A 15,993-nucleotide genomic window follows, 5' to 3' on the forward strand; every position below is an offset into this window, starting at 1 on the left:
CATTATTTCTTCTTGTTGGTTGATTGAATGAGTGAGTGAGTGGGTGAATGAGTGATGGGAAAGACAGGGTATTTACTGCACAGCCCAGGCTAGCTTTGCGTTTACAACCCTCTGCTTCCCCCTCCCCAATCCTAAAATGATGGGCATGCGCTTGACTCCTATGCTTTCTCCCATAGTGAGTGGCCAAACTGACTGCTTTATGCTGTGACCGACCCTTGGACACCGCATACAGGTAGGCGCACTGCCTTCAAGTAGGGCGTTAATGTTCCCATGGGAAGTAAGCTACAGACTAGTGAAGAAGGTACTGGCCTGCAGTAAATAGAAACGAGATAGAAATACAAACTGAAGGAATCCAAACCTTTCAAAGCAAACTTATAGATGGCTTCACAGGCTTTGGCCAAGATCTCCTCCTCTGGAGAGTTGAGCATGAGCACCACAGTGGCTGCTTTTTTGCTTTCAATTGTGAGTGGGTCGAACTGAAATTCAAAAAGAGTAACCAGGTTCACATGTAATCATTAAATGTCACAAAAAAAAAAATGAGCAGTGGTTTAAAACTTAAAGAGGTCACATTCCTGCAAAAAGATGTGGTCGCCACCCAGTAGGTGAAATGGAACGTTCCTATTTCAAAAGAAATCCCTGGGGCTGAAGAGATAGCTTAGTGGTTGAGAACACTGGCTGTTCTTCCTGTAGACCCCGGTTTGGTTTCCAGCACCTACATGATGGCTCCCAATCTCTGTAATTCCAGTTCCAGGGCTCTGATGTTTTCTCCCGGCCTCTGTGGGCACTGCATGTATGTGGTGTGCAGACATACATGCAAGAAAAACACCTGGCCACACAGAATAAAATTAAAGGAAACATCTTAAAGACCACAGATAGATCTCTGACTTCCAGAGCACAGTGAGAAGGGAAGAAAGGATTTGAGTTACAGATGTGGTTTCTCAATTTGTCTCAGACAAGTTGCTGAAGCTTCTAGAATGCTGGTTCCTTTTTCTGTGTTCTAGGGATAATGTGCATATCTGGAATAATCAAGGGAGGGTTAAAGAGGTTATGACGAAACACTTAACTCCTTGTCTGTCATACCACAGATGCTCACTGAAATAAAGTTATATTGCTATTGTTCTAACCCTCACACAAGAATCCTTGAGTATATCTGGTGCCCTGTCTCAACAGTCAATATGTATTCTAACTACCGGACTCTTAATGAAAAAGCAGGAATAACATATGTGAAAAGGAACAATGATGAAAAACTGGGAAATGTATATAATAAGATACAAACTTGAGTACGTTCTGGAAAAGGGTAATGGTAGCATAGCACAGAGGAAAGCTCTGGGACTCTGAGACCTGTGTCAGGCTGAGTCTGGGCAATTCTTGTGTAGCAAAACCAAGCGAGACCAAATTCATAGCATTGGTGCTTTCTGTGGGCAAAGAGCACACAACTTATGACACAGTTTTCTTCCGTTTCCAGAGACGAATGGAGGAAGTAGTTCTGTTTATGATGCAGGTAAGTGGATTTCCAAGTGCTAGTTGGTTCTCTGGGATGACTCTTCCTATTGGAACATCTCAGAATGTTTGGGGATATAAGGTGACCTCACTGTGTGAAACAAGGTTAAAAAAGGGAAATGGATGCTCAATGTAACCTAGAAGGTTGTATCTGGAATGGAAAAAATCATACAGAGGAGAAAAACCTCTTGGATTTTGAAAAATTTGTACATTTTTAGTTCAATCTCTCTCTCTTTCTCTCTCTCTCTCTCTCTCTCTCTCTCGCTCTCTCTCTCTCTCTCTCTCTCTCTCTCTCTCGCTCTCTCTGTGTGTGTGTGTGTGTGTATGCATGCGTGCAAATACATGGAAGGTCAAAGGACAGCTCAGAGGAGCAGGCGCTCTCCTATCATGTGGATCCTTGGCACTACACTCAGGTCGTCAGGGTTGGTGACATGCACCTTTATCTGCAAATGCCTTCGGCCAGATTTTAGGACAGTACTGTCTCAACATTGATAAAGAATGTCTATGTCTGATACCCATGGGTAATAGATGATGCAGAAGCGACTCCCTGGAATCCCAGTGCTGGGAGGCAGACACAGGAGCAGCCCTGGGACTTTCTGGGCAAGTCTGCACTCCAAGTTCCTTGACAGCCTATCTCATAAACTAGAGGTGAAAATGATTGGAGAAAATATCTGATGCTGACCTCTAGTCTCCAAATACACAAACAGCACATCCATCTGGACACACACACATACACACACACTCTCACAAACAGACGTGCGGTTAATGGCAAGTGTGTAGTTAAATTCACAAGAAAATGCCATGTTTTCCCAAAGTAATTCAGCCATTTTGCAATCCTACCATCAACGTACCTGTATAAGCACAGTGTGTCTGCTTCATTAGGCCTACTTTGTCTCTGTAGTGTGTTATATGATATGGATATTAATTTTTGGCAAAATCAATATTGTGTTTAAATATTTCATCTTTATACAGCAGAAATGCCCCTTTTTCATATTTTTAAAATTTGTGCTATTAAGATCATTAAAAATAAAAATTTTTGTCATTATGAAATGTCCACCTTGTCCTTTGATAACAATGTTTGTTCTGTAACTTTATTTTGTTGGCTATGTGGGAATTTTCTTATGATTAGTGTTTACATGGCGTGTGTGTCTTCCTGGCCACCCTTAACCTATACATATCCATATATCCTTAAAGTTTTCTTGAGTCTTGTCTTTTTATTAATTTGACAGTCTCTCATCTTAAAAATATTTCAACATTTATATGTAGTGTGCTTATTGATATGGTTGAGTTTTATTGACCATCTTGCTGTTTCCACTTTCCCCTAATCTATTCTTTTTCCTGTCTTTTTGGTAACTGAATTTTTTTTTTAGCTTTCTATTTTATTTCCTCTAATGACTTATTGGTTGTTTTTCTGATATAATTCACATTTTCCTTTTTTCATCATTAATTATTTTTATCAGCTGATTAACATTATGATAACTATGTAGTTGAGTGTGTAGATCTTTTTTCTTGGTGATAGGGATGAAGAGAACTGAATGGACACTGGATTTTGTTATGGCAAGCACTTATCCTACATCCGGGTCAATGTTGTCTACTTCAAGCCCATGGCAAGTCCAGGAAAGCCTTTATCATATGGCAAGGCTAGCCATACTATAGAGACATTGTACTTCTGGAAACTCTGCCTGCTAATTCCCTAGAAACTCATTAAGACTTTCTTTCTTTTTTTTTTTTTGATTTATTTATTTATTATGTATACAACATTCTGCCTCCATGTATGCCCACACGCCAGAGGAGGGCGCCAGATCTCAGTATAGATGGTTGTGAGCCACCATGTGGTTGCTGGGAATTGAACTCAGGACCTCCGGAAGAACAGCCAGTGCTCTTAACCTCTGAGCCATCCCTCCAGCCCCTCATTAAGACTTTCTTATAAAAAATATAATTCTCAGACTCATGTGCGCTTTAAAAATTCTTCAGTTCATAGCTTTTTATTAGTTCACACGTGTTAATTCTCATGTACAGTTCCACCCAGACAGTTTACAACTTAAAGTCTCCAGGGGACCAATAACCAGACTTCTCTGCTGTTGGCCAGTTCTCATTGGTTCTCTGTGCTGTAGACTCCAGGCAAAACCTTCCAATCAAATCTCTCTTATTTTGAAACAAAAATAAACTTACTTTAGATACTATTCACGCTCTGCCCTTGCATCCCTTTCAAGATCAAAAACACGGTGAAATGTTTCTTTTCTCCATTTTCTGCTGGCTGCACTTATCCAAGCTGAACTTAACTTTCATCAAATTCCAAAGGGACCATTTCTAAGGCTGCCACCACCAGTGACTACCATGTCACCTGCCTCTTACGATTTCTTGATCACTTCATTTCTTTCCTTAATAAAAGTTGAAGCTATGGACCCCATGTTTTGTTGGGGACAAAACATGTCCTCTGAGTTCAGTTTGTGGAGTTAAGGTGATTTATGTGTGCAGCTCCTTCTAATATCAGGAAACCCAAACCATTAGCGGGCTTCAAAAAGTACATTCTGTTTCTGAAATTGCAGCCAAAGTATCCAGAATTTCTGTTCTACCCTCGCAAGGCTCCCTGACTGCTTGTCATTCTCTGAGGATCACAGCTGTAGGTAGACATTCTGAGACTTTAAGCAGTTTCCCAACATTCTAGCTGCCTATTCTCCCTACCAGTACACACTCAGAAAAGACTTAACCCCATTTCAGATCTTTAATTTCCTAATATAAGTCTTCCTCGTGTCTTCTCTCTCACCTCTTCTCTCTCCCTCCCCCTCTATGTGTGTGTGTGTGTGTGTGTGTGTGTGTGTGTGTGTGTGTGTGTTGTACATGTTAGTGTGAGTGCATCTGGAGGCCAGGGTTTGACAGAAGTGTCTTGTATTAATTATTTTTCACGTTTTTGTTCCTTTTTTTGCAAACAGAGTCTCTTTACACCCGCAGCTCACTGATTTGACTAGAGAGGCTGATAGCTATCAAGCTTCGGATCTACCCATCTCCCCCTCCTCTAGTGTCCCCCACACAGTACTGGAGTTCTAGATGAGAGTCACCTATGTGGGTTCTGGGGATCTGAATTCAGGTCCTGATGTTTGTGTACTATCACTAACTGAACCATTTCCCAAGTTCCTCCCTCCCTCCCTCTGTCTCTCCCTCCCTTTTTCCCTTTTTCTCTCCCTCCTTCCCTCTCTTTCTCTCTTCCTCCCTTCCTCCCTCTCTCTTTTTTGACATTAGCTTCCACTGTGTTGCCCAGATTGGCCTTGAAACCCCAAACTCAAGCAGCCCTTCTGCCTCAACCTCCAGAGTAGCTGAGACTACAGTCATACCATAGAGCACTAAATCTCAATCAATATTTGACTATCTTAAAGCTTGCTTTATAAACTAACTTTGCGATGTTTGCATGGGAGAATGCTATGATAACTATAGTCTTCAAAGAGAGCACATAAAAATCCATTGAAGCAAGAGCGATAACTAAGCACCATTTGCTCTCTCCTGGAGGTCCAGTCAACCCTCTGACATGCTGCTGTGCTTTCCAGTCATCACTAGGAACAAGGCAGTAGAGATGATGTGAAGCATAGAGGAAGATGGGGGCCAGAGGAGCTACGCTCTCAAGAGCAGTTGTGTGGCAGAAATGCCTGTGCTTGGCAGACAGTGGAGGCGTTTGGCCTGGCATTTGGTTCTCCTGCTGGCCTACAGTATTGCAGGAATTCTTTATTTGAAAAGGTGCTGAGAATAAAACGATGACTGTAAGAGAATGCCGCACAACTGAACAAATAAAACTGAGCTATGATCACATGGCCCATCCGCTTCCCCACGAGGTAGTCAGCCACCAGCAAGCTTGTTGTGAAATTACAATGTCACGCTCTGTATAAAATGAATGGTGAGCCAAAATTACCACAGAATGAACGACAGTAAGAAGCAGCACCTGGTTAGGCTCTGCTCTTTAAGGCCAGCCTGTTGCAAGAGCAGAGGCGCACAGAGCTGGTCTCCCAGCTCCGTTCGGGAAATAACCGCCGTGAAGTTCTGTTGGACTTCAGAGACAGTGGCGCTCCTCACTTTGTCTTTCCAATATGGCAGTCACAGGCTACACTTGTTTGCTTTGCTTTTGCTCATTCTTTTTGAGACAGGGTCTCACTGTGTAGTCCAAGTTGACCTTAAAGTATTGTAGTCCTGATGTTGTAGGCACACACCACTGGGCCCGGCTCACGTGTGGGTCTGGGGCACTTGGAGTGGAGGCTGGTGCTTAGCAGTGTTCCAAGCACCTGGTGCTGTCTAGTGCTCATTGTTGGGAGTGGGTCTTCACCCTCTGAGGTGGGTATTGCCGCATCCTCCCTGAATGGCATAGAGGTCTGGAAGTGGACCCAATGCACAAATGGGTGGAAGTGATTGGTAGAGAAGCCTTCATCTTTACTCTGTCATAAAGTATCATATATCTGGGTGGTCATCAGAGTGTGTGTGTATTTGTATGTGTGTGTGTGTGTGTGTGTGTGTGTGTGTGTGAGTGAGAGAGAGAGAGAGAGAGAGAGAGAGAGAGAGAGAGAGAGAGAGAGCAAAGAGTACTGAGGATTCCTACAATAACAAATTTTTTTTTTTTTTACTGAATTATATGTCAAGCCCTGAGAACTTCATTTAATTTATTTTGGACTAATAATATAACAATCTAATTGAGTCGGAGAGCGCAATTCCCATTTCAAAGATAAACAAAGCTGAAATAGTTTGGCCAAATTTGGCAATTTGGTCAGAGTGATTCATACAGTTTTTAAGGGGCCATAAGACAAAGCTTCCAGCCTGGCTGCTCTGACTTGGAGGGCGACTTTCTGTTGTGCTTTCCAATATTTGCAAACTTGGGAATTCCTCATTTGTGTTTGTGTTCCGTCTGATGAAAAACACACCACGCATGTTTTTAAGAAAGACTCCAAAGTCAGTATCCTCAAAGGTCGTTTTCTACAGTAATGTAGTCTTTCAGTAACTGATTAAAGTGAGTAGATAAACCATGTGTTTAGGAGTGAAAAGGGCTTTCTGTAAGGGGCCATGTTTATGCTTAACATGTGGAAGAGAAGGAGCCGATGACCCCAGACTACTTTCCAACTGGAAAATACGGAACGTCTCATGTCCCAGACCATCAGCAGGAGTCATACACAAGTATGTAAGCACCGTAGCATAAGTTCTCTTTATTTCTGAAAATTCTCTTGGAAATTCATATTAATGAGAGGCTAGTGAATCCAAACTTCAAGTATTTAAAAGAATACAATGAAACTCTTTGTTCATTACCTAGACTGCAAACATCTTGTCTACATACTAGAAAAGATAGTAATTGCTGTTTAATTTTGCTAATTATATAATGACAATGTTGTACATGTTTGTTTATATTCTGTTAGGTTTCTCTGACTAATCTTATCATTAGTCAGACTTTGGACTTCTGCCACCATGCATTCATGTGTACCGTGGGACATGCCAAATTGTCAGAATAATTGATTTTTTTCAAACTAGTGGTTATTTACACCAGAAACTTACCACATCCTTAGGGGGAGGTTCAACTTCTTTTTTTATCTTTTTACCCATCCTAGAAAAAAAAAAGATGCAAAAGTATGAAAATGTGATTTGCGCATCATAAGATCCTACACTCGCCATCTCTCAGTTGTCTGTGTTCTTTGGAGGAGGGCCATTTCTTCTTCACATTTTTCCCCAATTAAAGCTTGCAATGTATGTAGGAATTACTGCAAGCGCACAAACTGTTCTGTGTGCTCCTGTTGGAAGCACTGGTTTTCGAAGAACTTACTGTTAAGACAGTTGAGCACCGCCGTTTTGCTCAGTTGAGAAAAGTTACTGTTTTTGTGACCTGACTTTGAACTAAGTGAGCAATAGCACAGCACTTTTACACACCACCTATGCTGGACTTGTGGTTAAGTCTTTGAAATTCACATGACATGCCACAAAGCAGGCATTTTTGCCTTTTTTTGCATGCAACTATGTCATGCACCTGCAGGTATTTAGCACATGACATGAATTCAGTATTATGAAAATTGTTAACTCTATTTTCCTGTGACTAACGCTTTGCTGAAAAGAAGTTACTGAAGTCTTGCGATAAATCTCGGAATGTCGGATCCCTGAAAAGGCCCTTCAGTGTCAGGAATAGTTCAGACTGCTTGTCGGGAGTCAAAAGCTGCTCCACGTCTTACAGACCCTGAATGCACTGAATGCATCAAAAGGCCACATAACCTCAGTAACTCGGGAGCTGTTGAAAGACATCAATTCCATGTGCCTAACTTGAGTTATAAGGCCTTTGAAAAACTGGGCAGGCGTATCCTATCCTGGGGTACCTTGTGCCTTATCCAGTATACTAAAATGTTAAGAGAAACATTCTTCACTAAATATAATCTTGTAGGGCTGGAGAGATGGCTCAGTGGTTAAGAGCATTGCCTGCTCTACCAAAGGTCCTGAGTTCAATTCCCAGCAACCACATGGTGGCTCACAACCATCTGTAATGAGGCCTCCTGATACCCTCTTCTGGCCTGCAGGCAAACATGCAGACAGAATAAATACTTTATACATAATAAATAAATAAATAAATAAATATTTAAAAAAAATATAATCTTGTATAAATATGTTTTAGGTTTATCTATTTTATATGTGGGGGTGTTGTGTCTTCATGTATGTGCACTATGTGCTTTCCAGGTTCCTGAAGAGGCCAGAAAAGAGTGTTTGTGTCCCCTGATACTGGGGTTACAGACTTTTGAGCAGCAGTGTGGATGACGAGACTCAAACACGACCCTCTGCGAGGACAACGGATGCTCAGAACCCTGACCCATCTCTCCGGCATCTCAGGCATCTCAGCAGTGTGGATGATGAGACTCAAACACGACCCTCTGTGAGGACAACGGATGCTCCGAACCCCTGACCTATCTCTCCGGCATCTCAGCAGTGTGGATGAGGAGACTCAAACACGACCCTCTGCGAGGACAACGGATGCTCCGAACCCCTGACCCTCTGCGAGGACAACGGATGCTCCGAACCCCTGGCCCTCTATCTCTCCGGCATCTCAGGCATCTCAGCAGTGTGGATGACGAGACCCAAACACGACCCTCTGCGAGGACAACGGATGCTCCGAACCCCTGACCCTCTGAGAGGACAACGGATGCTCCGAACCCCTGACCCTCTATCTCTCCGGCATCTCAGGCATCTCAGCAGTGTGGATGACTAGACCCAAACACGACCCTCTGTGAGGACAACGGATGCTCCGAACCCCTGACCTATCTCTCCGGCGTCTCAGCAGTGTGGATGAGGAGACTCAAACACGACCCTCTGCGAGGACAACGGATGCTCCGAACCCCTGACCCTCTGCGAGGACAACGGATGCTCCGAACCCCTGACCCTCTGCGAGGACAACGGATGCTCCGAACCCCTGACCCTCTGCGAGGACAACGGATGCTCCGAACCCCTGACCCTCTGCGAGGACAACGGATGCTCCGAACCCCTGACCCATCCCCAGCCCCACAGTTTCATCAGGATTTGCCTTTGAAATTTCTCAGCAACTATTATGAATGCCTGAAAATTCTTACAAAATGAGAAAACTATTTTCAAATATATAGAGATATAATATGAATAAAACACTAAAATACTTGTTTTCAATGTTCTTTCCATAGCTTAGAGCCAACATTTTTCTCAAATCGCAAATAGCCATACATGCTTTGAAAAGCACATAGGCCTTTGACTGTGAGCCTGTTTCATCAAGAGAAACACATTGAAATAATTCCAGAACCCCGAGGAACTATCACAGAGTCAATCTCTAGGTGTGGATGTAAGTTCGTAAGCAATTCTGAGATATAGCAGCAATTGCTATACATAGAATTATAACAGTTCCTCTGAAGAACATTCAGAAAACAGTTAAGTTACACCCACACCTCACTGTTTGTAGTTGTCTCAGTTGTCCTCATGCTATTGTCTCCTATTCCAGGGTAGGTCTGAACAATAGAATAACGAGGGGTGCAGAGGATAAAGACACACAGCATTGCAATCCTGGAGAGGATCCTGGGCAACACCGTGAGGTCAGAGGTGGCTGACTTGTATCACTATATTGGGATCGCTCTCTGGGGGGAATGAAGTAAACCGCTAGTATAGGTGGGAGCAACTATCCACACAAGCTAATTTTTTGTTCATAAAGACTAGGCATTTCACCGTAGAGAATTTGGAAAACAAAGAATAGGACAATGAACAAAAGAAAATTCACCCAAAGGTAAACCCAGGTAGATGTGTATTATTTTGATAGAGTTCCGTTGTGTGCTCATGTTTTCTACTGTGATTTTAGCATCTTTCCTGAATTCTGCTGCCTATCGTCAATTTCCTTACGTGGATCATTTCCCTAAGAAATTCTTAAAGGGCAAGTCCAAAACATTTCCATCTCCATTTATCTCCCTAGCATCTTCAGTGGATCAGCATATCATTTAAATAATGCTTTCGAATCCATTACTCATCTAGCCTCTCATTTCCAATTTTCTGGAATTATGGGCAAAGCTGCAATGAATGTCTTTAGACCCACCTCTCAGTTTCTTTAGGAATATAGATATAGCTGGAAGATAGCGGGATGAATGGGTTCTAAGTTCATTAAACTGATTATGACAATGGATTTGACTTAAGATTGTGCCTTTCATAGCGATATTATCTCCCGATCTCCCGGTTTGTCATTTGTATTCCACCCTCCCACCCTTGCTGCCCCCTCAGTCTCTGAGTTTCAGGTATTCCCGAAGGCAGAAACTGGCTTTGAGGAGACTTAAAGCCGCAGAGGAGGGCTGGAGCAGGTAGACTCCTGCTTCAAGTGTCACTTACAGTCAAGTGACAGGATCTTTGACCCCCACGTCCCTCTTGGAGTCTCAGGTTCTTCCGGTTAAGTGCCCCGGTGCCGCTGGTAACTGCCGGTGCTGGCTCGGACAGCTCTTCAGATGTCCCCCTCCCTTTGTCCCAGAGGTCCCCACCCTCAGGGTAGGTGAACAGCCAGGCCTGCCTTTACCTGCACGGAATCTCTAGGAGCAGCAGCTTCCTACACCTATCATACTGCACTGGCCTTTGCGGTTCAGTGTTGTTTTTTCCTGGTTGCTAGGCGACACCAGGTTGCGCCTGCGTGCTCGGCCCGAAGTTGGCTCTTAGCTCCAAGGCGCCCTTTGTCCAGCGCCCTGGCGGCGATCAATCCTGCGGGAACCATAATCGTGCCACGGCAAAACTAACAAGTCTCAAACTCTCCTTCTCTCCCTCAATTCCTCAACCTCAGATATCCTTTCTAACTGCCCAAATAAGGAAGATCCTGTTTGCTCTCTCGCTCTTTTGCCCCCCAGCCACAGGCAGCAAAGAAGCCATGAGTTAATTGGAGCCTTCCCTTTCTTACTGGTTCCTTCCAGTATTTACTGCCACCACAGCCCAGACCATCGCGTTTGGCCCTGCAGATAATGACTCTGGTTTTCCCTCCCAGTTTTTCTTCCACTCAGATGTACTGTCCCTCTAGAAATCTTTGTTCTGGTCTTCTCCCTCCACTGCTCAAATGTCCGCATCTTTCTTCGGAAAACACAAGGATAACCCGAAGGCTGGCTGCCCATTCTATCCTATTCCCGCTGCCTTGTTTCCAGCCTTTCTTCTCCGTTCCCCGGTTTCCCCAAACTCCCTCCTCTAGCGTCTTCACACTCTATCTCTTCTCCTTTCCCAGCAATGCTTTCCAAAGCACCTGCTCTCTGTCAGGTTGTATGCAACTCTCAGAATGTTCTCTCATTTCTCCGTAACTCAGCTTGGCGGGACGCAATCATCAGAAAAGATCCTTCAGTTATCTTAGGAGACAACCTCTTCACCCCTTCCACTTTCCCACCCAGCCTCTTTACCTCAGCCCTAACAGTGCTGGATCCTTCTTCCAGTCGCTAGTTTCTTTCTTTACTCTCTCCCCACCATTTAGTCACCTCACATCCAGATGTTTACATATTTAACAACTATTTCTATCAAAGTACTTAAGGTCTGGTATCTCATGTGATTTCTATATTTTGGTTAGACCTTGACTAATATCTTAACTAATATAATTCATTGACTTCCTTTCTTCCAGTCCCCCAATAGGTATATAAATATAATAATTTCTTCTGTCCCCCACAAGAAAATAAAAACAAAATTAGAATTTCCTTCAGGCAGGGTCTAGCAAAATGGCTCAACAGGTAAAGGTGCTTGCGATGCCAGCATGGAGACCTGAGTTTGATCCCTGACTGCACGTACATGTAGAGGGAGAGAACCAACTCCATAAAGTCTTCATCCGGCTTCCATATGTGTGATGTGGTACATGCCTTGCCCCACACACACAAATGTGTGCGTGCACGCACACACGGGGTGGGGAGGGTGGGAGAGACAGAGAGAAGGAAGGAAAGAGAAAATAAGTAATAAAAATTTAGAAACTTTTTCTTCTTTATTACTGAGTTTTCCATTATTACTATAGAAAATACCTGAAATAATAAGCATAAATGGTAGATTTGTTTTGACTCATGACTCTGGAGGTGCCATCCCTTGGCTAGGGCGCTGCATCATAGAAACACACCCTTCACAAGCTAGGAGCCAAAACCTGGCAGAAGAGGGTTATGGGATATTTGATCACACTGTGAACCCAAGATTGTGTTACTTACTAAAAAATGTTAAATTCCTGGTTATTTGGAATCTGCTGCCACTGATGTAATAAGTTAATCAAACCAAATTAATACATACAGGTTTATTGTGAGCAAAGCATTCTTGGGTGGCCCCAGGGAAAGTTGAGGCGAGAGATCACAAGGGAAACCCATGAGGTGGGGGCTTTTTCATGCCCTGGGAGGGGCGCTGGTAGTGGGTTTTCTTGGGGAAGGGGATGGAGTCTGGACTGAGGCAACTCCAGGCAAGGGGGTTTAGGGTGGGACTTCCACCCGAACAGGAAAACCTGCTTCTAGGTGTTGTGTGACTCCGTCCTAGCACACATCTTTAATCCAAGAGCTTTCTGCTTGAATATTGTAAACAGATTAAATAAAATCAACTATAGGTCAAGAGGCAGAGCAAGCAACCAGTTGACAGGAGAAAAAAAAAACAGAGAGAGAAAGAGGAAGCCAGGAGGATGGAGAGAGATGCATGGGAAGTAGAAGGGAGGGACATCTGGTTGGAGTAGCTTTTGTTTGAGGCACAGGAGAAAGCTCTCTTTCTGGGAAGCCCATGGAGAAGGAAGCAGCTGGGTATTTTCTCTGACCTAACATGTTTTCACTGCAGCATCTGACTTCTGAGTCTTTATTGATAAAAATCAGATCATAGAGACGTAGTTAAAAACAACAGGATCCCTCTAAAATGTCCATGGGACCCTCCAGTAACATGCCATTGTGGGGACCAAGTTTTTAACCCATGGGCCTTTGGGGAACATTTATAAAAGCCATAGCAAACTGTGTCTCTTGCTGCTCAATTATTTTTCTGCTCCCATTTATGGCTCTCCAGGAAATTAGTCTAAGCTATATACTTCCACATTTTAACTTCCCATTCGAGTCTGCTTTTCCCCCAGCACTAACACTGCCTAGATCCATAGGATGTTTATTGGTCTTTGTGTTCTGATGTTGCTGTGCACATGACACTCTTAGCAGTTCCTTCAGGAAACTCTGGGCTTTCTGTGCTTCCTCTTGATCCTCCTAGTTTTAGAACCATCAGTTAAGGTCTTCTCTACACCCCCACACATGTTGATATTTTTCAGTAACATGTTCCTGACTCTCTTCCACACTGTATGCTTTATGTGTGTGTGTATGTGGGGGGTGATCTTGCTTCTACCTGTGACTTCAATTGCTGTCTTTCTCCACAGCATTTAACTTTGATAATAAACTCTAGGCTCAAATCTCCTTTCTCTTGTTACATAGGTCACAGGCACATTATACATCAACAAAATTCACCTAAGTTCACAGTTTACCTGGTAGAAACATGTTTTTCGATTTGTCTAAGGTAGCAACCTAGGGTTGCAACCCCCTTAGGGTCGATTGATACTTTCACAGGAGTGGCATATCGGACATCCTGCACAGCAGACATCTACATTATGACTCAAAACAGTAGCAAAATTACAGTTAGGAAGTATCTATGAAAAGACTTTTGTGGTTGGGGTTCACCACAAATATAAGGAACTGTATTGAAGGTTTGCAACATTGGGAAGATTGAGAACCAGTGGCCTGGGGCACTGGTGCCCTCGTAGCTACTCATACATGAAACCTGACACTCATTCTCTTTCATGCTCCGCTATCAGATTCTAGATTTATCTCTTCACCCCCACAACCCATGCCCAGAGTACTGCCATCCTTATCCTGGGTTCAAAAAGCCTTTCAATATGTCTCTAGCCCTGGGACGTCGACCTTGCTTCAGCTGCTCTTTTCCAGGGTGATCAAAGTCACCCCTGTAAGATGCAGTCTCCCCCACCCTCCACCACAGGATGGCATGTACCATGATTGGCATTTCAAAGCCCTTTGTATGCTGACTGACTGCGCCCTTTCGTAACAACTTCTCTTCACGCCAAGAAATAGCAAGCTGCACATAATTCTCAAATACACAGTGGCATTTTCTGTCCTTCACTCATTTAATTGGCCCTCTTTCATATCGTCGCGATTTCCTTCAGAAAGTCCCTGTCAGCTGAAACCATTCCTCATTTTACACCAGCGCTCTACCTCACACATGCGCTACATCCAGTATTTTCACATGACATCATAAGCAGTGTGTGTGTGCCATTGCCAAACGGTCTTCAGAATGCACATTTGGTAAATGTTTATCCTGAGCCGGAGTTATGAGTGGTTAGTGTGAGTTACTAAGCCCTAGCCTAATATTTGAAGTACGAATGCAATAATTGGTGTAAGGTCACTTTTCTAAGAAGTGGCAAAGACAGATTTGACCTGAGGTTGGCATGACTTTTCTTGCCAGGTTCTGAACTAATGCATCGTACACAGGTCTTCAGAACACAGTATTATAACAAGTCATAAAGGGGTTTTCATGAAATAATTTGAACTGCCGTTTTGCTCTTTTCACGGACTTCCTCTTGACTCCATATGCCTTTTTTCCATTTTTTGGTCATGTTCATTTAAAAACACGCAGTCGGTGAGCTTTGACAAGGGTTTACAGTTGTGTGAGCAACACCACAAGGACACGAAACATTTCTGTCATTCCAGTGTCGTTCATGCTTCTTGAACGTCAGCCCTCTCTCCCAGCGCTCCTTCCCTGGAAGCAGAAGCTCTGCCTTCTTTTTCTCCCTATAATTTGCTTTTTCTGGAATGTCTTGTAAATGAAACCATGCAGCGAGTGGCCTTTTCTGTCTCGGCTCTTTCATCTTCCACCATGTTGCTGTGCATTGTTCCTGGCGTCTCCTCCTTGTCGACTAATGCTGTTGAATACATGGACGGCTGCTGAATGTTGATTCAATCGCTTTCTAATCTGGGGCTGGTATTAATCCACCTTCTCCGAGCTATTGTACAAGGGTTGGGGAGAGCATGCTTCCTCCTCCTTGGGGAAATATCAGGAGTGGGATTTCATTTCTAGGTCTTAAGGCAAGGCTGTGTTTAGTGTCATAAGAACCTGCTAAATTGCTTCCCCAACACCTACGCTGCATCTGCAAATAGGTGTGAACTCCAGTTGGGCGGTGTGCTCTGCAGGACTGGATACTGTCGGTCCTTCCAATTGTTGTCCTTCCAGGGGCTGGGAAGCAGTAGCTCTTCTGGGTTTTGTTTAATTTTACTTCTTCATTTTGTAAGGAGAGGGAATGTGTGTCATGGTGCTCCTGTGGAGGTCAAAGGACAATGTGGAAGTCGGTTCTCTTCTCTACCGTGGGGGTTCTGGGGATTGAACTTGGGTCTCCAGGTTTGTGCTGCAAGCTCTTTTACCTACTGAGCCATCTCACCGACCCTCTTCTTCTGGTTTTTAATGTTCATTTCTCTCACGTGGAATGGTGATGATCTCCTATGTTCTTGCAGTGTTTATCTTCTTTCGTGAAGTATCTGTTTGGAACTGTAAGAAATCTTCTGTATTTGTGTTATCTGTCAGGAATGTAATTTAGAGATATTTCTCATCAATATTTGGTCTATCTTGTTTATTTCCTTTTTGAGTTTTTAATTTTTTGTGTGTATAGCTGTTTTGCCTGCTGGCGTGATCATGCACCATGTTTTGCAGTGTGCAGCATCCAAAGAGGCCAGAAGAAGGCATCAGATCCTTAAGAGCTGGAGTTACAGCCAGCTAAAGCTGCCATGTAAGTGCTTGGAATTGAACCTGGACCCTCTGGAAGCACAGTTAGTGCTCTTAACCACGGAACTATCTCTGCAGCCCCCTATCTTTCATTTCTTAAATACATCTTTCAAAGACCAGAAATTAAAATTAGATGGAGTTCTATTCATTCATTTTAGGTTCCTTTCATTGCTGATTTTTTGTTTGTTTTGTTTTGCTTTTTATCTAAGAAGTTCTTGCCTACCCTGAGGTAAAAAAATTTTTTCCTTGTTACTTTTAAAA

General features: G+C 43.4%; 1 protein-coding gene across 1 annotated transcript in view; it reads right to left on the bottom strand.

Annotated features, from left to right (window-relative positions):
* Armc3 (armadillo repeat containing 3) overlaps positions 1–10,593 on the bottom strand; it is an 83,080-nt gene extending 72,487 nt beyond the window's left edge. The window contains 3 exon segments of the mRNA XM_042055318.1: positions 359–476; positions 7,021–7,069; positions 10,511–10,593. Of these exon segments, the coding sequence (XP_041911252.1) occupies positions 359–476; positions 7,021–7,068 (166 nt within the window). The 5' untranslated portion in view covers position 7,069; positions 10,511–10,593.
* Between the last annotated feature and the right edge of the window lie 5,400 nt (positions 10,594–15,993).

This window comes from Arvicola amphibius, chromosome 6 (genome assembly GCF_903992535.2).
Source record: "Arvicola amphibius chromosome 6, mArvAmp1.2, whole genome shotgun sequence".
In the NCBI taxonomy this organism is placed as follows: domain Eukaryota; kingdom Metazoa; phylum Chordata; class Mammalia; order Rodentia; family Cricetidae; genus Arvicola; species Arvicola amphibius.